Source organism: Phocoena phocoena, chromosome 2, assembly GCF_963924675.1.
Source record: "Phocoena phocoena chromosome 2, mPhoPho1.1, whole genome shotgun sequence".
Lineage (NCBI taxonomy): Eukaryota > Metazoa > Chordata > Mammalia > Artiodactyla > Phocoenidae > Phocoena > Phocoena phocoena.
In genome coordinates, this window is record NC_089220.1 from 91,253,833 (window position 1) to 91,277,297 (window position 23,465).

Sequence of the window (23,465 nt, forward strand, 5' to 3'; positions counted from 1 at the left end):
ATCCACTTCGGTAGTACTGATCCTACAGTCAGGAAGCCATTCATCTTTTAGAGAATTATTAACATTTTCATGCCACCCAGAGACTAATATCATACTTGTACCAAATGCTCTGCTATTGGACTAAAGAATAAGTTCAAATGGTAAATGATTTATATTTAACAGAAGACCAAGATTTGGTTACTACTTTTCATAATCATAAGGCTTGATCCTTTCCTTCAAACTCCTGAACAAACTTGCAAGGGCAAATGAAATGTACAAGGCCAAAAATAATACCCTTGATAGACAGTGCATTGAAACATCAGAAGAGCCTAGGATGGAGGTTGAAAACTATTAAGAAATAAGCTGTCAAAGGATCCTACAAACATTTATTTAATACCTGAAGTCAGCATTTCTCAGAGATTCTGTAGAACACTAGGGAAAGGGTTTTGTTGTCAAGTTCATTTAGAAAACTCCAAATACCATTATATCCCTCTCTTAGTGAGTCAGTTTTGATCTTGAAGTAAACCACAATGTGCCAAATGAATAAACTGCTTTTAGTTAAAATCAAGAATTGAGAAAGGGATTAACTTTTTCAGGTCACCAAGAGAATGCTGTTTGAAATAATCTCTTCTTCTCTACAGACCACTCTTGGCCAAAAAAGAAGGGGGGGTGAAGTAATTCCTTAAGTGTCCTTTCAGTTCTAAATTTCCCATTATGCAAATGGAGTTTTCTAAAAACAAAAATTATTTCACAGGTATGATAACTGTAAAAGTTCATGGAGGACAGATGCCATAACTAACTTGACTTAGTATCGCCATTAAATAGCTCCTTGTCTTGCATGCAATTTGTCGCTCAACATTTGTGGGGTACGATGAGAATCTGGGGCTTTGCCACAGAAGCAGAGTCGGTAGAGGAATCTCTGGTACCATCTGAGTTCTTCCCCTAGTCTTTTCACTCATCCTCATATGATGCTCTATCTGCTTTCTCTCCCCTTTGTCTAAGAGTTAGGTCTGCTTTTAGCCTCGATCACCGAAATTCAACATACAAGGTTTGGGTGGGCTTGTGGGTGGCCAACACAGTTAGAAATTACAGTAAGGAAAGCAGCAATGATAAACTGTTTTTCAAAACCCCATCAAAGTGATTACATAGTCTATGCAGCCAGGCACAAGGTATGCCATGACATGAAACCTTGATCAAAGTATCCCTGTGGCTCTATTCCCTCTATCTCAGAAACATTCTAAAGGAAGTCATTGAGTTAAAGTATAACAGTGGTTTGACCAAGTTAATATATTTCCCAAGCTGGATTCAGAGAAAGTAGGAAAATCTTAGAGCTGGAAGGCTCTGCTATAGACATATTAATGGTATGCAGTTACAAAAGACTGAATACAAAGAATCACCATGCAACCAAAACAACAAAACAAGAACATGAAAAATGACAGACTATTTACTTACGGACAATACACTGATTTCCACCAGGTAAGGTCTTCCATCCAGGGCAACAGTAAGCATTATAACGTGATCCACAGACATTAGGTCTGAAACAAAAACAAAAAAAATTCAATCACGAGAATTCCATACTTTTTTTTTAAAAAAAGAATATATGACCAAATAAAAGGAAAAAATTCCTGAGTTATTAGAACAGTATGAACCTTTGCAGACAAGAAAAGTAAACTCATGGGACTCAATGCTGGCTTAGTAGTTTGGGACATTTTAACACAATGATACCAATACGGATATGCTTAATATCACCTATGCATACAGCACATCAGGAAAATAAAAACCACAGGAAAAAAATGCAGCACTTTCTATCACAATGCACAGATATAAAAAGTTATGGAGCCATATGAGACTAGTTCAAACAATAAATGTACCAATCTAGTTAAGAAAAGTCATCATAAAATCTACTGAATGTAAGGTTTTATATTTCTATTCATTGAAGTTGTGTATATTTTTTCCTATGGCCCAGCTACCCTGTAAAATGTGACCACATTCTTCCTTTCACCAGAATTACAGGAATGCACACTCTGACATTAGTCAGAAAAAAAAAAAAAAGCCAAAACATGTAAATATTTCTTTAGCCAAAATTTGGAAACATAGTTGATACCAGCAGTTACAGGAAAAGAAAGCCAATGTCACTCTGGCTTCCTTGTTTACAGTTCATCACATGTCTTGGAGCAAAGCCTCCATTCATGATACATTCAGGATCCAAATGATCCTATTTAACAATTTAAGGGAGCAACTGGGTAAAGATCTAACACATTTTACACTGGAAACTAAAGGCAGAGGGTATAACACACAGAGACCCAAAAGAAACCATTCATTCATTTCATTTTGCCACATCTGAGGGCTTAAACCTTGATGCCAGTTCCTCGAGTTCAGGGGCTGATAAGGCAGGTCAAAGGTTTTGCAATCAATTTCACAAACTAGGAGCTATTCCAAGGCTTGCTGGTATAAATACTGTAGTCCCATAAATATAAGCCTTTAAGAACAACTGCAGAGCTAAAATGCATACCTGTATATGCACAGAACCCTCCTGCATTTCCTCTGAACTCACTACTTTAACCAAATGCAGTATTGGGAAGTGAGGTAAAGTCTTTGCCCTGTCCTGTACTCTCTTTACAGCCCCAGAGAACCTGGAATACTCTGCAGGGAAAAATGTACACTTCAGACCAACTGATGCTGAGGTCAGAAAAAGAAATAGGAAGAAGGATGGAGAAGCCAGGGAGAGGGCCCCAAATCCATACCCAACAGCCCAAGGCTTCTCCAAGGCTAGACAGAAAATGATTGGATAGAGGCTTAATATGTGCATGACGTTAGGACCTCTCTGAGCCTTATTTTATTTCTCTACAACTGGGATAATGAAATGTCTGCCTTGTCCACAGTGTGTGTGTGTGTGTGTGTGTGTGTGTGTGTGTGTGTGTGTGTATCAGATGAAATAATGAACATGAAAAGCTTACATATGAAAAGGACAATGAAAACACACAGCAGCATAAGAACCATAAGAGATTAAGGAAGAGAGAAAGACTTTATTAGGAATTCTAAGCCTCTCAATTCTTTTTCCCTCCCGTGACAAAGCAGTGCCCCAAGCTTCAGTTCAGAGTGCCCAGAACTTCCTAGGGCAACTCAGAATCTTAGAAAGGGGAGTGAGAGGAAAAGATAGGGTAGAAGGCTGGGGCAGGAGGACACCCAAGCTTCATAAAAGTTCCCTCAATCTAAAATGACAATCCAGGCCAAAGTCAACCACCTCAAACCTTCCCCACCAACAGCCCATTACAACAACTCCACTGGATTCAGTCCAACCCCAAATCAAACCCTGGAATAACTTCAGAGGATCCCTAAGCCTTTGTAGGGTGTCTGCTGTTGGAGTAACTATGTTTTTCAGACAAAAATCAGGATATATTGTCTGACAAGGAGTGTATTTATGGAGTAACAACACATATAGCAGGGTAAAAAAGCTAAGAAAAAGAGTCCAGGATCAGTCCTAACAGTCCTGCAAAGCAAGATATTCAAAAGATTTTCCAAGGTACATGAAAAATCACAATAATATAGACATTCTTTATTGTTTCCTCAACCTTTAGAATCAACCTACAGACAAAACATGAAAGATGTTACAATTTACAATGGTTACAAAACAAAATGTAAATATTTTAAACCTTTATGTATCATAAATCAAGAAATGAGTTGGAAAGAAAGGTGTGGAGAGAAATAAAGCAATTGATCCAAGAAATAGAGGTTTAGATATATAATGTTTATAAGTACAAAATGATTATAGAATGGCTAAAAGTCATTCTATAATTATTTTAAAAATTAGAAGGAGAAGACAGAGTAAAAGGTATAGATCTAAGTGAGCTATGTCCCCATCTTTCATGGCAAGAAGCCAATAGGTACTATTTAAATCTAGACATAGAAGTACAAACACAGAACATGGTGTCATGGGGATAAATGTGAGAAGAACTAAAAACAGAGATGATTAAAACTGGTTGCCTTAAGAGATGAGGATCTGGGGAAGTAGAGAGTTCTTTTGTTTTCTCAATTAATGCCCATCTTTACCTGTTAATTTCTTAAATATGTGCTGTTATACTTTGATCATCATCCTTTATTTATTTATTTTTCTTTAATTTTATTTTACCGGTTTTTTTATACGGGAGATCCTTATTAGTCATCAATTTTATACACATCAGTGTATACATGTCAATCCCAATCTCCCAATGCAGCACACCACCATCCCCACCCCACCGCGGTTTTCCCCCCTTGGTGTCCATACGTTTGTTCCCTACATCTGTGTCTCAATTTCTGCCCTGCAAACCGGTTCATCTGTACCATTTTTCTAGATTCCACATGTATGTGTTAATATATGATATTCGTTTTTCTCTTTCTGACTTAACTTCACTCTGTATGACAGTCTCTAGATCCATCCACGTCTCTACAAATTACCAGATTTCATTCTTTTTTATGGCTGAGTAATATTCCATTGTATATATGTACCACATCTTCTTTATCCATTCGTCTGTCGATAGCATTTAGGTTGCTTCCATGTCCTAGCTATTGTAAATAGTACTGCAATGAACATTTGGGTGGATGTGTCTTTTTGAATTATGGTTTTCTCTGGGTATATGCGAAGTAGTTGGATTGCTGGGTAATATGCTAATTCTATTTTTAGTTTTTAATGGAACCTCCATACTGTTCTCCATAGTGGCTGTATCAATTTACATTCCCACCAACAGTGCAAGATGGTTCCCTTTACTCCACACCCTCTCCAACATTTGTTGTTTTATAGATTTTCTGATGATGCCCATTCGGACTGGTGTGAGGCGATACCTCATTGTAGTTTTGACTTGCATTTCTCTAATAATTAGTGATGTTGAGCAGCTTTTCATGTGCTTCTTGGCCATCTGTATCTCTTCTTTGAAGAAGTGTCTATTTAGGTCTTCTGCCCAATTTTGGACAGGGTTGTTTGTTTTTCTAATACTTAGCTCCATGAGCTGTTTATATATTTTGGAGATTAATCCTTTGTCCATTGATTTGTTTGCAAATATTTTCTCCCATTCTGAGTGTTGTCTTTTCATCTTGTTTATGGTTTCCTTTGCTGTGCAAGAGCTCTGAAGTTTCATTAGGTCCCATTTGTTTATTTTTGTTTTTATTTCCATTACTCTAGGAGGTGGATCAAAAAGGATCTTGTTGTGATTTATGTCAAAGAGCGTTCTTCCTATGTTTTCCTCTAAGAGTTTTATAGTGTCTGGTCTTACATTTAGGTCTCGAATTCATCTTGAGTTTATTTTTGTGTATGGTGTTAGGGAGTGTTCTAATTTCATTCTTTTACATGTAGCTGTCCAGTGTTCCCAGCACCACTTATTGAAGAGACTGTTTTTTCTCCATTGTATATCCTTGCCTCCTTTGTCATAGATTAGTTGACTATAGGTCCGTGGGTTTATCTCTGGGCTTTCTATCTTGTTCCATTGATCTATGTTTCTGTTTTTGTGCCAGTACCATATTGTCTTGATTACTGTAGTTTTGTAGTATAGTCTGAAGTCAGGGAGTCTGATCCCTCCAGCTCGGTTTTTTTCCCTCAAGACTACTTTGGCTATTCAGGGTCTTTTGTGTCTCCATACAAATTTTAAGATTTTCTGTTTTAGTTCTGTAAAAAATGCCATTGGTAATTTGATAGGGATTGCGTTGAATCTGTACGTTGCTTTGGGTAGTACAGTCATTTTCACAATCTTGATTCCTCCAATCGAAGAACATGGTATATCTCTCCATCTGTTGGTATCATCTTTAATTTCTTTCATCAGTGGCTTATAGTTTTCTGCATAGAGGTCTTTTGTCTCCCTAGGTAGGTTTATTCCTAGGTATTTTATTCTTTTTGTTGCAATGGTAAGTAGGAGTGTTTCCTTAATTTCTCTTTCAGATTTTTCATCATTAGTGTATAGGAAGGCAAGAGATTTCTGTGCATTAATTTTGTATCCTGCAACTTTACCAAATTCATAGATTAGCTCTAGTAGTTTTTTGGTGTCATCTTTAGGATTCTCTATGTATAGTATCATGTCACCTGCAAACAGTGACAGTTTTACTTCTTTTCCAATTTGCATTCCCTTTATTTCTTTTTCTTCTCTGATTGCTGTAGCTAGGACTTCCAAAACTATGTTGAATAATAGTGGTGAGAGTGGACATCCTTGTCTCGTTCCTGATCTTAGAGGAAATGCTTTCAGTTTTTCACCATTGAGAATGATGTTTGCTGTGGGTTTGTCATATATGGCCTTTATTATGTTGAGGTAGGTTCCCTCTATGCTTTCTGGAGAGTTTTTATCATAAATGAGTGTTGAATTTTGTAAAAAGCTTTTTCTGCATCTGTTGGGATGATCATATGGTTTTTATTCTTCAATCTGTTAATATGGTTTATCACATTGATTGATTAACGTATATTGAAGAATCCTTGCATCCCTGGGATAAATCCCACTTGATCATGGTGTATGATCCTTTTAATGTGTTGTCGGATTCTATTTGCTAGTATTTTGTTGAGGATTTTTGCATCTATATTCATCAGTGATATTTGTCTGTAAGTTTCTTTTTTTGTAGTATCTTTGTCTGGTTTTGGTATCAGGGTGATGGTGGCCTCATAGAATGAGTTTGGGAGTGTTCCTTCCTCTGCAATTTTTTGCAAGAGTTTGAGAAGGATGGGTGTTAGCTCTTCTCCAAATGTTTGATAGAATTCACCTGTGAAGCCATCTGGTTCTGGACTTTTGTTTGTTGGAAGATTTTTAATCACAGTTTCAATTTCATTACTTGTGATTGGTCTGTTCATATTTTCTATTTCTTCCTGGTTCACTCTTGGAAGCTTATACCTTTCTAAGAATCTGTCAGTTTCTTCCAGGATGTCCATTTTATTGGCATAGAGTTGCTTGCAGTAGTCTCTTAGGATGCTTGATATTTCTGCAGCGTCTGTTGTAACTTCTCCTTTTTCATTTCTAATTTTATTGATTTGAGTCCTCTCCCTCTTTTTGTTGATGAGTCTGGCTAATGGTTTTTTTTTTTTTTTTTTTTTTTGCGTTATGCGGGTCTCTCACTGTTGTGGCCTCTCCCATTGCGGAGCACAGGCTCCGGACGCGCAGGCTCATCGGCCATGGCTCACGGGCCTAGCCGCTCCGCGGCATGTGGGATCTTCCTGGACCAGGGCATGAACCCGTGTCCCCTGCATCGGCAGGCGGACTCTCAACCACTGCGCCACCAGGGAAGCCCCTGGCTAATGGTTTATCAGTTTTGTTTATATTCTCAAAGAACCAGCTTTTTGTTTTATTGATCTTTGCTATTGTTTTCTTTGTTTCTATTTCATTTATTTCTGATCTGATCTTTATGATTTCTTTCCTTCTGCTAACTTTGGGTTTTGTTTGTTCTTCTTTCTCTGATTCCTTTAGATGTAAGCTTAGATTGTTTACTTGAGATTTTTCTTGTTTCTTGTGGTAGGCTTGTATAGCTATAAACTTCCCTCTTAAAACTGCTTTTGCTGCATCCCATAGGTTTTGGACCATCATGTTTTCATTGTCATTTGTCTCTAGGTATCTTTTGATTTCCTCTTTGATTTCTTCAGTGATCTCTTGGTTATTTAGTAACGTATTGTTTAGCCTCAATGTGTTTGTGTTTTTTACGATTTTTTCCCCCTGTAATTCATTTCTAATTTCATAGCATTGTGGTCAGAAAACATGCTTGATATGATTCCAATTTTCTTAAATATACTGTGGCTTGACTTCTGACCCAAGATATGATCTACCCTGGAGAATGTTCCATGCACACTTGAGAAGTGTAATCTGCTGTTTTTGGATGGAATGTCCTATAAATATCAATTAAATCTATCTGGTCTATTGAGTCATTTAAAGCTTCTGTTTCCTTATGTATTTTCATTTTGGATGATCTGTCCATTGGTGTAAGTGAGGTGTTAAAGTCCCCCACTATTATTGTGTTAATGTCGATTTCCTCTTTTATAGCTGTTAGCAGTTGCCTTATGTATTGAGGTGCTCCAATGTTGGGTACATATATATTTATAATTGTTATATCTTCTTCTTGGATTGATCCCTTGATCATTATGTAGTGTCCTTCCTTGTCTCTTGTAACATTCTTTATTTTAAAGTCTATTTTATCTGATATCAGTATTACTACTCTAGCTTTGTTTTGATTTCCATTTTCATGGAGTATCTTTTTCCATCCCCTCACTTTCAGTGCATATGTGTCCCTAGGTCTGATGTGAGTCTCTTGTAGACAGCATATAGATGGGTCTTGTGTTTGTATCCACTCTGCAAGCCTGTGTCTTTTGGTTGGAGCATTTAATCCATTCATGTTTAAGGTAATTATCGATATGTATGTTCCAATGACCATTTTCTTAATTGTTTTGGGTTTATTTTTGTAGGTCCTTTTCTTCTCTTGTGTTTCCCACTTAGAGAAGTTCCTTTAGCATTTGTTGTAGAGCTGATTTGGTTGTTCTGAATTCTCTTAGCTTTTGCTTGTCTGTAAAGCTTTTGATTTCTCCATCGAATATGAATGAGATCCTTGCCAGGTAGAGTAATCTTGGTTGTAGGTTCTTCCCTTTCATCATTTTAAGTATATCATGCCACTCCCTTCTGGCTTGTAGAGTTTCTGCTGAGAAATCAGCTGTTAACCTTATGGGAGTTCCCTTGTATGTTATTTGTCATTTTTCCCTGACTTCTTTCAATAATTTTTCTTTGTCTTTAATTTTTGCCAGTTTGATTACTATGTGTCTCGGCGTGTTTCTCCTTGGGTTTATCCTGTATAGGACTCTCTGCACTTCCTGGACTTTGGTGGCTATTTCCTTTCCCATGTTAGGGAATTTTTTGACTATAATCTCTTCAAATATTTTCTTGGGTCCTTTCTCTCTCTCTTCTCCTTCTGGGACCCCTATAATGCACATGTTGTTGCGTTTAATGTTGTCCCAGAGGTCTCTTGGGCTGTCTTCATTTCTTTTCATTCCTTTTTCTTTAGTCTGTTCCACAGCAGTGAATTCCACCATTCTGTCTTCCAGGTCACTTATCCATTCTTCTGCCTCAGTTATTCTGCTATTGATTCCTTCTAGTGTAGTTTTCACTTCAGTTATTGTATTGTTCATCTCTGTTTGTTCTTTAATTCTTCTAGGTCTCTGTTAAACATTTCTTGCGTCTTCTAGATCTTTGCCTCCATTCTTTTCCCAAGGCCCTGGATCATCTTCACTATAATTATTCTGAATTCTTTTTCTGGAAGGTTGCCTATCTCCACTTCATTTAGTTGTTTTTCTGGGGTTTTATCTTGTTCCTTCATCTGGTACATAGCCCCCTGCCTTTTGTCTATCTTTCTATGAACGTGGTTTTTGTTCCACAGGCTGCAGGACTGTAGTTTTTCTTGCTTCTGTTGTCTGCCCTCTGGTGGATGAGGCCATCTAAGAGGCTTGTGCAAGTTTCCTGATGGGAGGGACTGGTGGTGGGTACAGCTGACTGTTGCTCTGGTGAGCAGAGCTCAGTAAAACTTTAATCTGCTTGACTGCTGATGGGTGGGGCTGGGTTCCCTCCCTGTTGGTTGTTTGGCCTGAGGCAACCCAACACTGGAGCCTACCTGGGCTCTTTGGTGGGGCTAATGGTGGACTCTGGGAGGGCTCACACCAAGGAATACTTCCCTGAACTTCTGCTGCCAGTGTCCTTGTCCCCAGGGTGAGCCACAGCCACCGCCCGCCTCTGCAGGAGATCCTCCAACACTAGTATGTAGGTCTGGTTCAGTCTCCCCTGGGGTCACTGCTCCCTCCCCCGGGTCCTGAAGCGCACACTACCTTGTGTGTGCCCTCCAAGATTGGAGTCTCTGTTTCCCCCAGTCCTGTCGAAGTCCTGTAATCAAATCCCAATAGCCTTCAAAGTCTGATTCTCTAGGAATTCCTCCTCCCATTGCCAGACCTGCCAGACCTGATGTGGGGCTCAGAACCTTCACTCCAGTGGGTGGACTTCTGTGGTATAAGTGTTCTCCAGTCTGTGAGTCACCCACCCAGCAGTTATGGGATTTGCTTTTACTGTGATTGCAGCCCTCCTACCGTCTCATTGCGGCTTCTCCTTTGTCTTTGGATGTGGGGTGTCTTTCTAGGTGAGGTCCAGTGTCTTCCTGTTGATGATTGTCCAGCAGCTAGTTGTGATTCTGGTGTTCTCACAAGAGAGAGAGCACGTCCTTCTACTCCGCCATCTTGTTTCCTAATCCTCGCACCTTCTTTTCTAGGAAGATTTTCCAATCTTACCTTCACCTTTGGGAGCTCCTCTTCTGAGTTTCTAAAACACCCTCTATCATCACTTTTCATAGTACACTGTAATTTTTAGTTAACTTTCCTGTAGATTTTTAGTGCTTTGGGAGCAGGCATTTTATTTTTACATCTCTGTATCCTGATACACAGTAGATTCTGGATTCATTCACTGAATGAATCATCATCTTTTATTTAAAGCAACAATTTTACTTTAAAAGTATGAACTTCTTATCTCATAAACAGGTGCTTTCTGCTTCATTAGAATGAGGCATTCACAGCTCCCTTTCATTAGTTATCACATTTTCATTTCACTGAATTTCTTAAAATTCTATATAATGTTGAATTATGATTTATTTTGTTTGCATGCTCTGACTTTTTTGAGTTTAATAACTTTTCCCTTTTTAATAATATATATATATATTTTTAAATTAATTAATTTTATTTTCGGCTGCGTTGGGTCTTTGTTGCTGTGTGAGGGTTTTCTCCAGTTGCGGTGAGCGGGGGCTACTCTTCACTGCGGTACACGGAGTTCTCTTTGAGGTGGCTTCTCCTGTTGTGGAGCACGGGCTTCTGGCACACAGGCTTCCGTAGTTGTGGCTCGCGGGCTCTAGAGTGCAGGCTCAGTAGTTGTGGCGCAAGGGCTTAGTTGCTCTGAGGCATGTGGGATCTTCCCAGGCGAGGGCTCGAACCTGTGTCCCCTGCGTTGGCAGGTGGATTCTTGACCACTGCGCCACCAGGGAAAGCCTAATATATTATTTAATTTCAACCAACATCGTCAAATGACAATTGCTTTAACCTCGTTTCCATTCATTCTTCAACAACACTAAATACTACCACGTCTTGTGGCTTAATGCAAAGTATTAGAAAGATGTAAGATTTCTCCTCTGCTGACTTTGGTTTTGAGAACTGCAAACTAACAGAACATGTTCAAACAAGCTGGGTAGCATTTGTTCTACTTACACACAGAAAAAAACACCTTTAATTCTAGAAATAAATGAATGTCTTATTTAAGTTGGAAAGTTCTAAGATATGTGAAGTCTAAAGTAGACGAGTTGGATGATTTCCATTCTAAAAGATTTGACTCTAAGGTTTCAGCATGAAAATCATTAACAAAGAAGACAAATCATTAATGGAGTTACTTTTTTGTGTAAATCAAAGTGTAGCAATCATACCTCTTCTTCTTCCTTTTCACTTCATCCGCCATACCTACCAACCCACCACCAAAAAAGTCAGAGATAAAACTCCATGCAAGTGGCAGTGGCATTCTGCAAATTAAAGGTAAAATTCAAAGGGAAAAGATATAGAAAGTGCTAAAGATACGTTATTTCATCTTCATAGAAACTCGTTGAGCTAAACCTTACTATTACCGTTTTAACAGTAAGGTTTAACAAACTAGCCAAGGTCCCATAGCTTGGAAGTAGAGAATGGAGTTTGAACTCAGGAAGTCTTATTCTAGAGTACACTGTCTTAATCCCTACGTTAAGGCAAAGATGTATTTAGGGGAGATGATGATATTCACCCAGTAGCATTCCTGGTGGCATGGATAACAAAAACCACAAAATGTCCATCAACTGACCAAAGATTAAGCATAAACGGTTTTTATCTGTATCTTAATAGTTTATGGGGGGAGGGAGAAAATATGTTTAGATTCCACTTTACTGCTATACGTTACATTTTTTTCAATTACTAAGTCTTTGTCTGTAACTTTTCTTACCAGTTGCTTTGAATGTTGTGCTCTGTAATAAGCCAATTCCAATCACTCTGGGGGCTGGGTGAGCCTCAGCAGGCTGGATATTTGGATCCAGTTCAGACACAGCACTCAGAGATTGTGTGGGCTAGCTAAAGCCCCTCTCAATGGAGCAAACAGCTGGGCTCTACCACGTATGACCACATCATTGCAAGAATTAGCCTCAGTGCAAGATGTCTGCAGTGTGTCCACATTCCTTAGCCAACCCACTTCTGCGAGTCTGGCCTGTCTTTCAGCAAGAGGGCCTTTCTGCTTCCTATCCCAAGTGCAAACTCCTTTTCAAACACAACCAGGGTAATAAAGACAAATTCAAGGGGCTCTTATTTCATATGCATGAGTTTCTCAGCTTGTGAAGTGATAAAACCTTGGGCAAGGAGAATAACAAGCATTAGGTAAAGGTTAATGAGAGGGACCCTGCTCTGTGAGTTGCCTGCTTTTTTGACCTTTAGGCAGAAAAGTTATGATTTAGCCCTCTTGAGTATAAGCGTGGAGGGGTATCAAAAAGCATATGCCTCCCACATAATGATGGGTGCCCAAATGCCCATGTAACATGTCTCAAGGTAAACATCCTAATATCCCACTGTTTCAGAGTTTAAAAATAATCATAACTTTCACTGTCAAAAATGAGATACATAATGAAAAAACACAAATGAGCTACATATATTGTGAACCACACATCGTTATTTTATTAGTTCTTTGACAAATTTTATCAAGGTAAAAAGAAAAACCATGAGTGCTATCTGATAAAGGGATCCACTGCTTCAATAAACTTTGCAAACACGACCCCCTTATTTTATTTCCTGTATTCTGGCCCTCTTCACAGCCGAAGGCAGAGGTCACATCTCCCAGCAGTGATCTGAACATCACATGTGACTGTTCCAGCCCATCTGCCACTCACAACAAGTCGAGTAATGAAACTTCAAACCCCGGTAGTGAAGATAGCTTCCAGGGCCTCCTCAAGTTTCTGCCACGCTCTCCAGACCCAGGGACTCATTTCTGGATTGTCTGAGTCAACACTGGCTGGGACACAGACAATCCTGGTTTTCTCCTTTGAAGACTCAAGCCAGCCAGCCAACCTCTCTAACCTACCTCATGCAGTTTTTCTTAATTAAAATGATCTCAAAAGGAACAAGAAGAACCATTCGTATTGTGGTTTGCAGGAGCTTTATCCCCTTCTTGCTCTCTCCCGTCTCTGGTAGATTGGTGACTCCATCATCCTTTCCTCCGAAGTCCATGTCTGTCTGTTTCTCAAGACTTCCTTCCCCCCCTCCCTCCTCTTCTCTTCCCTCCTTCCTTCCCTTTCTTCCTCCCCCTCTCTTTCTCTCTTCACTTCCTACTATCAGGACATCTAGAATCAAATGTTCTGTGACTACCTCAAACTCAAGGTATCCAAAATCACATAACTTATCTTCCTGTGTAGTCAGTAAGTTCACTGCTGAGCACACAACAGGGCACATGAATAATCATCTTGTCCACCAACACAAAGCCGCTCAACAATATTTAGTGAGAATCTATTATGTGTTAGGCAGTGTGTTAGATAAATAAAAGTGACTAAGATAAGTATACCTAACACCCAGACCTAACACTTGGTTTCTAATACCATTCTCCAATAAAAGGAACCAGGGCTCCTGGGAAACATGGCTGACTCTAGGACTGGGCAAGAAATGTACAAGGTGGGTGTGGAGCATCTTGTGGCGACAGAAAGTAAAGAAAGTGCCAAACAAAGAAACAAATACCCACAATGATGGGGACATGTCAGGGATACAGGAGCCAAATCAAGAGCTCCCAGTGGCCAAAGCTAGAACCATTTAAGTAACAAAATAACAAAAGTAGTATTGGATTATAATCCAAAGTATAAAATAAATGTCCATGAGTCCAGACTGATAAATAAATAATTGAATAAATAAATAAATGGTAGAAAAGAGAGAAATCTCTTGTGCTGGCAAATTCCAAATCATTTATGTAGATACTCTGCCTTCAACAAGGTGATATATAACTCCCTACGCCTTAAGTGTGAGCTGTGCATAGCGACTTCCTTCCAAAAGAATCCCAATTAAGGGATAATCTACAAAATTCCTGACCAACAGTCCTCAAAACTGTCAAGGTCATCACAAATAGGGTAAGTCTGAGAAACTGTCATAGCCTAAGAAGATATGATAACTAAATGTAATGTGGTATCCTGAACATAAAAAAGGACATTCAGTTAAGAAATCAGTTAAGCTGAATAAAGAATGGACTTTAGTTAACAAAAATATATCAGTATTGGTTCATTAACTGTAATAAATGTATCAAACTAGTATAAGAGGCTAACAGCAGAGGAATTTGTGTCCAGGATATACGGGAACTCTGCGTATTATCCTCGTGATTTTTCTGTAAATCTAAAACTGTTCTAAAATTAAAAGTTTATTAAAAAGTAAAATAACAATAATATTTTTACCATGCAATTATAAACAAACTGTTACATCCCCCCAAAATTGACTAAGACATAGTCTTTGCTCTCGAAAGAAGATGGACCCGTACGCAAAGCCTGTCAATATGACAGGTAAAACACTGACATCAAGGTCTGCCTGGGGAGCTAACGGAGCCCAGAACAAGGGTGTTTAGCCTCATCATCCAGGGTAAGCATGGAAGGGGACTCTCTGAATTATAACTTGATGTTTCCCAGTTGCTAAGAGGGGTCACTAGTTTTATTTCATCCCACTGCTGAAACTACTCTTAAATTCTCTAACTCCATAAGTAAATCCCTTGTCCAAATCCTGGTGTTTCACTATTGGACTAATACTACATTCTGCTTTTCCTGGCTTCCTAGTTCCTCTTTTCTCCGTTAGGACAATGGACCTAAGCATGTTTTCATGTTCACCATGCTTAATTCTGTTCTCCTCTGATCCAGAGATGGATCTTTACTCTCTGTAAAATGTTAAACATCTCACTATTAGCTTCAGATCCCCGCCAGGTAGGCCTGTCTTACCTGCCCAATCTCATCACCATCAACTTCCACTCTCCTGCCCTGCTTCTTCTCTTCACCGACTCAGTGGTCTGTCAGGCACAAGCCCCCTCCTCCAACACACACACACTAAATCTAAACTCTTCTTCCATCTTTATACTAGCTCTTCTATCTTTCCCTTTTAATGTATAATTCCATTCCCCCTCCCCCCGCAGAGTGTTAATCCCTCCTCCCTGATTAATCCCACCATGTTTCAACCTACCAACACAATTCCAGACACACTTCTCATAAACCTACACATGCTATATTACAATTATATACTTTAAATAATTTTATGTCTAGAGTCTCACCTGTGAAACCTGCCTCCAGCCCCTCTGATCCCAGTCTAACAGTTTTTTAAGCAGAGAAACCATGCTTGTTATGCCTAGAATATCATGGAGTCCATTTAGAAGCACACAAGATAACACTGACTAAATGCCTTAGTAAGTACAAAGCACAATTAACAAAGATGAACTTTGGTGTCATAAATAGGCCATCTGTAAATGCCACCAACATGGAGAACTAATAGAACTATTTGTTATAAGTGAACCTATTTAAGGGAAGAATGTTTCCTGCTTATTTGAAAGGTTATAGACAGTTAAACAGTAATGCATAATGGTTTCATGCCTTGATTATTTTGCTGATATTCTGATCATTAATTTATTCTAAACAGTGAAGTTATCAATGTTTATAACTCAGGGATCAATATATTTCCTTCGAGAAAATACAAAACCAATGTAGAGAAAACACTCATATATAAATGTCTGATTCTACTTATTTATTTAGCAAAAGAAAATCAAAAATCCCAAAGGCAACTCAACTCAACAAAAGTTTTAAGTGTGTTTTCTTAGGGCAGGTTGTTGCGACTGATCAAAGTCATCGATGGAGCCAGAATGTGATGTGTGGCCAATTCCAAAAGACAACCATCACAAAGCTCACCAGGCAGCCTTGAGAGGTTCCTCCAGATGTGCTGCTTGAACGGAGGCTTTTCCCACGGTGATCAGGGTAACTCAGCCCCGGACAGCACAGAGAGGGTGTGGCCTCCACAGTTTCATTTGCTGTATACCCTAAGTTGTGTTTTTGTGGGAATTTTGTGTTGACCAGAAGAAACAGCTCAAGAACTTAAGAGCCAAAGAATTTAGGTCACCATATCGGGGACACACACACACACACACACACACACACACACACACCCTCAGCCTTTCTTAGCTAAGGAAACAGAGAGCTGCCAAGGCAGTTCCCCAAATTCGGGAGGTCATTTTGGAGTGGCAGCCAACTTAAATCCGGTTGGAATCTTTTGTAGGTGACTGGAACATGTGCATGTGTGTGCTTTTCTTTGAAATAAAAAAGGAAGAATTTTATTCTTCCAAAGGGTGCACTGGAACAGGAAACTAGAGATTGAACCATGAAGACCAGAAGCACATGGATGTGTGCAGCAAGTCCTAATTCCACTGATACGTGGGGCACTTTCCGCCTCTGGTGCTGTGGATTGCACAATACTGAGAACACAAAAGTCTGCACAGACTACTAAATAACCTGTGCGGCCTCGTAAGCTTCTAAAGGCAATGGTTTGACTAACTTGCTGTCGTAGTAAACTTGCACTAGACCTACTTCTCTCTAAAGCAAGGGATCTTTGTCTGGCCCTCTGGCATCACACCCCTAGTTGGGTGTACAAAAGGGACTCCCATCTAAACATGGGGTGAGGTGTTATTTGTTTATGAAGTTGAAACTTTACTATTTGATTCTATAAGGATGAGGAGGGATTTCCTCAAGACAGACAAAAAAAAAAAAAAAAAAGTGTGTCTCAAAATTGCATCTCTCCAGCCTCTACGAGGATTTAACCAGTGGTATCACATAAACACGTGATGCCTCTAAAGAACTGCTTCCCAGAACTCTACAATCCCTTGGATTTACCTATGAGTTCAAGACTAGCAATGATATTGTCTTAGACTGGGATATTTGCTCCATTTACTCAAGTCAAAGCTATACTGTACTTTTGTAAAGGGTGGGCAAAATTCTAGAGATGATTGAAATACAAACAAGTAAAGTAAGCAGGTGATCCAGAACAGGCAGGCCCAGGATGGTGTCTATGGAATTCACTGCTCCCAAGCTCCAACTGGTCCCTTTCCACCTCTTTACCACCCACAGAAGAAACAGGGAATTGAAACCATGACTCTCACCACTTCCCAGAAGTTCTCAGACCAAGAGCTCTGTCCAGGGAGATAATATCTTCTGAATGTACTGGCAGCGCCAGTAAGAGACAGGAAAACGGGCCAATGGGGTCAGGCTTAGGCAAAAGAATGGCATCCTTCAGGAGTCGGGAGTGCAGGCTGATTCAACACTCCAGTTCCAAGTACTGGCAGCTCCCAACTGACAAACAGGTAGGGCTCCAAAATGTCACTTCTATACTGGTATTTAGAACTTGGAATGGCTTTTCCAATAGAAACAATGTTAATAGGTGGTGGTTTGGTCCCCAGTCTAGCCAAATAGCAGCCTCTCAGCTACATTATCAGCTAAATAGGCTATTGTAGGCTGGTCTGGGAACCTGACCACAGACTTAAAATGCTGTTTTTATGGGAAAACACATTCCACGGCAGGCAACCAGAGGAAAAATTGGCCACTCAAACCCATGGTCCCTGCAGCTACAGCAAGCTGCCCGGTGAGCTGTGAGAATCAACCACCTTCAACTCAGGCCACTCCACACAGTCCTTAGAGGGCAGCCAGAATAGAAGCCTTCCCAGCCCCAGGCCCAGTGCCATCCCCTACCCCCAGCAGGAGCCCATTAGGGCCAATATGGGATAGCCCTAAGTCTATAAGTCAGGAACTTAAAAAACGGGGAGTAATTGGATATTCTAATCTTCAACGTACCTGAATTATTTTACAAACCAGAAGATCCTACCTCACCAGGAACTATGATATAAAATCAGGACCCAGGACTAGTTCACAGACCAAAGGGTTCAATGAGCCATTTCCAAAAAGAGTAGCTTCCAAATGAAGCAAGGGAGCAGGTCAGTTTTGAACTGTATTTAGTGGCTTCACTCTTGTATTCAAGTTATGTGAGCGTTTCAGATCCCCTGGAACTGAGTAATTACCCTCTCTTTTAGAATGTGAGCTCTTTAAAGACAGAAAGTTCAGATTTATCTTTACAAGCCCAGCACCTCACACAATACCTGCATCTTAAATGGTAAATGAAGGTTTAGGATTTCAAATGTACTTCCAATTAAGACAACCTAAGTTAGAGAGAATTCTGTCAGAGTGGTGAGGATTTCATTTAACAAAAAGATAAATATGTTTATAAGAAATTAAATAATAAAATAAAGGGATGAAAAAGATAATTTCTAATAAGAAATCAATGTCATTTCATCCACGTTTTTAAGTTTAAAAAATTAAAATGAAAAATCAAATACATAACAAAAGACACACATAAATGGAATTCATGGGGTATGACAGTAAAATTTTTCCATGCTTCTGATGGATCATTTAGAAATATTTTACAGCTTCAAAAGCTTTGGAGATCTTGTATCTCAAACTCTTATTTCACAAGTGTCAACCGGCAATGGGTCTTTTAAAAACATTTCTCTAGGAAACCTTATCATCAGAACAGAGGCAACATTGTTGCTAAGGAACAACAAAAAAAAGGAAAATAAATCATTGATAGAGTTTAAGTTCCTAAAAAGGCAGAGGAAGCTAGTTAATGGCATGCCATAGTTGAGATTATTTCATAGAAATTAACAATTCACAATATTAGGAATTAAGAACTTGACGAAGCTTTTTTTTTTTAAGCTTTTCAATTGAGGTAAGGTTGTAAGCATTTATTTTTAAACTTTTGGATATTGGAACAATTTTAATAAAAACAGTCTAATTTAAATTTGAGGGAATCTGACTGAATCAGGAATTTATCTAGTCCATATGAAATCACCATGTGGAATAAACATAATAATTAGCAATGTTTAGAGAGCTTTATAATTTACAAAATGATTGTGTGACTCTTCCCCAAAATCCTATCAAGAATATGCATTGCTCTGCTCATTTTCAGATGAGGAACCTGAAAGTCAGGAAAGTGAAGTAATTATTCAAAGGCTACACAATGGAAACATGTCATAAATCACTAATTAAAAACCAAAAGAATTTATTAATAAAACATTCCAAGGCTAGTACTAAAGATTTTTAGAGATTGGAAAAGATGTTTCCATAAATACCCCAAAGAGAATGTGCTCCTTTATATAAACTCATTTGTGCATAATTTTTTGTGCTCTGGTTTTCTTTTCTTAAGTCTGCAAAAACAAAAATTTTAAGCAGGTCTCACAAAGTATATTGGAAAAGGAAAGCAATGGTAAAAGGAATACATTTTTTTTTTTTTTTTGCGGTACACGGGCCTCTCACTGTTGTGGACTCTCACTGTTGTGGCCTCTCCTGTTGCAGAGCACAGGTCCTGGACGCGCAGGCCCAGCAGTCATGGCTCACGGGCCCAGCCGCTCCGCGGCATGTGGGATCTTCCCGGACCGGGGCACGAACCCGTGTCCCCTGCATCGGCAGGCGGACTCTCAACCACTGCGCCACCAGGGAAGCCCAGGAATACATTTTTAGGTTAATTCACTCCTACAGACTGGTACTCCTGTTTCTGAAAGTTTCTACATGGTGAATATCCTGCCCTGTTCCCTCTGGTAAAAAATATCTCTCAGCTCTTAACATGTTCAGCGTTTGGGGGAGTTGTGGATGGGGAGCAATGTAGAGATTCAAAATGTGGATAATTCAACACTTACTCATAGCTGCTACTGGAATGTGTTCTGTGTATACACTTGAACACAGCTACATCTTGTCTTTTGAAAAGTAGCTTCAAGCAAAACCATCAGGTCATACAGGCACTATCTGACCTGGCTTAGGAAGACAATAAGCGGCACAAAGGCCAGGGTGACCCAGATGATGTTCTAAAAAACTCTCCAGATTCACGTCTCTATGACTTAATTCAGAGGCTGCTGGCACGCTGTCCATTACATGGAGAAAGTGGCAACTCTCATCCCAAACACCAGCACAGCTCCTCCCTGAAATCCAATCTAAAAGATATCCCTCTCAGCCTGAGTGATGCCAGCAGTATCTTCTCAATACCTTTTGGGCTCTGGAGAAGGTGTGACAGTATTGGTGTTTCATCATCAAGCAGAGTGGGTGCTAAATACTAGCCAACACTTGCACATAGTGACAACCTCTGAGAAGGAGCTGCTGCTGGCACATCCAACCCATTCTACCTCCTAACATAGCTAAAAGGTTTCCAGGTCTTCTCTATAGCAGCTCCCAAAGACAAAGGACTTCTGTTTTAAAATCAGTTTCCCAGGGAGTTTGACACCAGGTAGTAGAAATATGTCAGGCCCCAAAGAATGGCATACATCTTTCACTGACATGAAACACACAGGAAGTGCAGCTTGTATGCTAGTGCAAGCACGTGCACGTGTGTGCACGTGCACACACACACACTATCCCCCACACTCAGAGTGAAGCTACTGGAGCAGCTCTAATCCCTTTATACCTTTCCCAAGGGGATGTGGATATACCAGTGTTTTTCAGAATCTTTCAATTGCATCACTAAAGCTTATTAGTATTAGTTCCCATCTCTTTTTGATTGTTTTTTCCAGTTTTATTGATATAATTGACATACGGCACTGCATAAGCTTAAAGTATATAGTATAATTATCTGACTTACATATATTATAAAATGATTACCACAATAAGTATAGTTAAAAGCTCCTATTTCTTAAATAAAAAGAGCTTTCCTGAGAACACAATGCTGAAAAGAGGGTACAAACATTCCCTTCTGAATGTTAAAATATCTGCAAACATCTTTCCACTCATTGTCCAAAATCTCACCAACTTTTTATAACCCCTTGCCTGAAACTCCTACTCAATGCATTGAGTGTCTCCGTCTTGACTCGCACAAAAGATCATGGGCTGACAGGAGAGGAATGAACCCTTGCAGAATTATATCCTTCCTTGTCTGCCCTCTCAAGTGCCTGGCTCCTTCTGTGTAAATTTTCCACAGCGTTACACCTCATAATTGCTATGCCTAGCATTAGATATTGAATAATCCTTCCACAACCGTCAAAGTCATGGGTCAGTTTAGACACGTGCAGAAAAAGCATGTCTGACAGCATTGCAGACATTGCTGGCTGTGAGGCATCGAGCATAAGTTTAAAACTAGATGTAAAACTTTCCAGTACTAATAAACCAATAAGAAATGACAGAATTCAAATATTCCCATTCTGCTACCCTAATAAATTGATGGACCTCGACAATGATCCTCAATGGCTGCTAACGTCACAAAAAGAGAGACTAGCAGACATGATATGCCTCCGAATGGAAGTACAAACACCACTTATAAAGTCTTCTTGCCAAAACGTTGATCCTGAATTGAATCAAGCTTCTAGCTCTGGCTAGCAAGTCACAGCAAATACAGAGAACAGAGGAACACAATAAGCACCACCACCACTGGGAAGCAGTTATCAACAGACTGTAAGAAACCCTGCAGCTGTGTACCCCAAGTGTGGTCCAAGGACCGGCCAGTGCTGGTCCACACACTATATATTACTAATCTATAATGAGATAAGGAGCTTAGGCTTGAATGTAAGTCATCTCACTGCTTCCTTCATCTAGAAAGTCTTGCTATGAAAAAATATCAGCTCAGCTAAATAGTGTGCTTAGTGACATACTGCACTTATCTTCTGGCACATGCTCCTCATCTCATCGCAGACTGAAAACAAGCATCTAATGGACTGGCATTTTAAGTAACACTGCTCTTCAGGTCATGAACCAATTTCTTTTTATTTTTTTTCCCCAGCTTTATTAGATATAATTGACACATAATATTGTATAAGTTTAAAGTATACAACATGACAATTTGATACATTTATATATTGCAAAATGATTACCACCAAAGCATTAGCTAACACCTGCACTTGGTTACATAATTACTAGTGTGTGTGTGTGTGTGTGTGTGTGTGTGTGTGTGTGTGTGGTGAGACCATTTACGATCTCCTCTCTTAGCAACTTCCAAGTATTTAATACAATATTGCTAGCTATACTCAACCTGCTGCACCTTAGATGCTCAAAGCTTTTTCATCTTATGACTATAAGTTTGTAACCCTCTGACCAATCTCTCCCCATTTCCCCCACCCTCCAGACCCTGGAAACCACCACTCTACTCTTTGTTCCTAAGTTCAGCTTTTTTACATTCCACATAGAAGTGATATACAGCATGAACCAATTTCTTCAATAAATAAATTACAAGGAAAAAAATGACAAAGGGACAATCTATATATTTTAAAATATTTAAGAGATTTATCAACCAATTACAAAATATGGACTTAATCTGGATCCTGATTTGAATGAACTATAAAAAAATAAAATTTATAACCTAATCAGGGATATCTGATAATACTAACCAAATTTATGTATTAGCAAATATCAAAATAATATTATCAAATACTCACTAGATATTTGATATTTTTTAAAGTAATGCTAATTTTAAATGTGATAGTATTGTATTTGTTTCCTTTTTTTCAATTTTATTTTATTTATTTTTTTATACAGCAGGTTCTTATTAGTTATCATTGTGTTTGTTTCTTAAAGAGTCCTTGCCATTTACAGATGCATAATGAAATGTTTGCTAATTAAATTATTTTTCAGGGATTTACTTTAAAATAATCTGTGGCAGGGAAGAGAAGTAGGTAAAATAAGATTGACCATTCATTGATAACTGCTGAAGTTGGAGCTTCATTGTAGTACTCTCTCTACTTTTGTATATATTTGAAATTTTCCATATTAAAAAGTTAGAAAACAACAACTTTGCAGCAGCATCTGGCCTAGTTCATCCTATAGCCATACTCTCCTACATATCATGACACCACACTTCTGCTTTTTTTTTTTCATTCATATAACAACCGTTTCTATCTGCTATGCAACTCAACATTCTTGAGCAGGATGGGGATCCCCATTTAGATATAAATGGGGATGGTCCAATCCCACCATGTTTACCATCTTAAGCAAGTGGCAAGAACTAACCAAAATGCTTCTGTGAATCTCACATATGCAGCTACTCAAATAAGGTTAATGTTCATTAGACAAGGAATCCAAGAACAAATGACTTAATCACCCTTGTGCAAATAGTTAAGCATATCAGCCCAGGGAATGGGTTCCCTTGGGCATTGAACTGCTTTCTGACATGATTCATTTTCATAAGGACACTGTATCTTTCTTTATGACAAACATACATCTATCAGTTAATAAAAGAGTTTGAGGGGAAAGGTACTGATTTGAATCTGGTCCATAAAAGGGCTGACATGTTCACAAATGCAAGAATTCTTATAGTCACGGGAAATAGGAAACAAAAGGAGGGAATAATTTAGCCAGGAAGCCTGTTATGTTTTCTGATTCTTCGATGTGTGACAATGTGTCAACTTATTTTCAAGGAGGGGCCCAAATGCATATGAGCAGTTGGGTCAATCCAAGGTCAA

The 23,465-nt window shown here is 39.1% G+C and overlaps 1 protein-coding gene across 2 annotated transcripts in view; it reads right to left on the minus strand.

Annotated features, from left to right (window-relative positions):
• The window catches only part of FBN1 (fibrillin 1), a 254,837-nt gene that overhangs the window by 216,738 nt on the left and 14,634 nt on the right, over nucleotides 1-23,465 (minus strand). For both annotated transcript variants that reach the window (XM_065872970.1, XM_065872969.1), the window contains one exon: nucleotides 1,432-1,514. In XM_065872970.1, coding sequence (XP_065729042.1) covers nucleotides 1,432-1,514 — 83 coding nt within the window. The remainder of the gene's footprint in view (nucleotides 1-1,431; nucleotides 1,515-23,465) is intronic.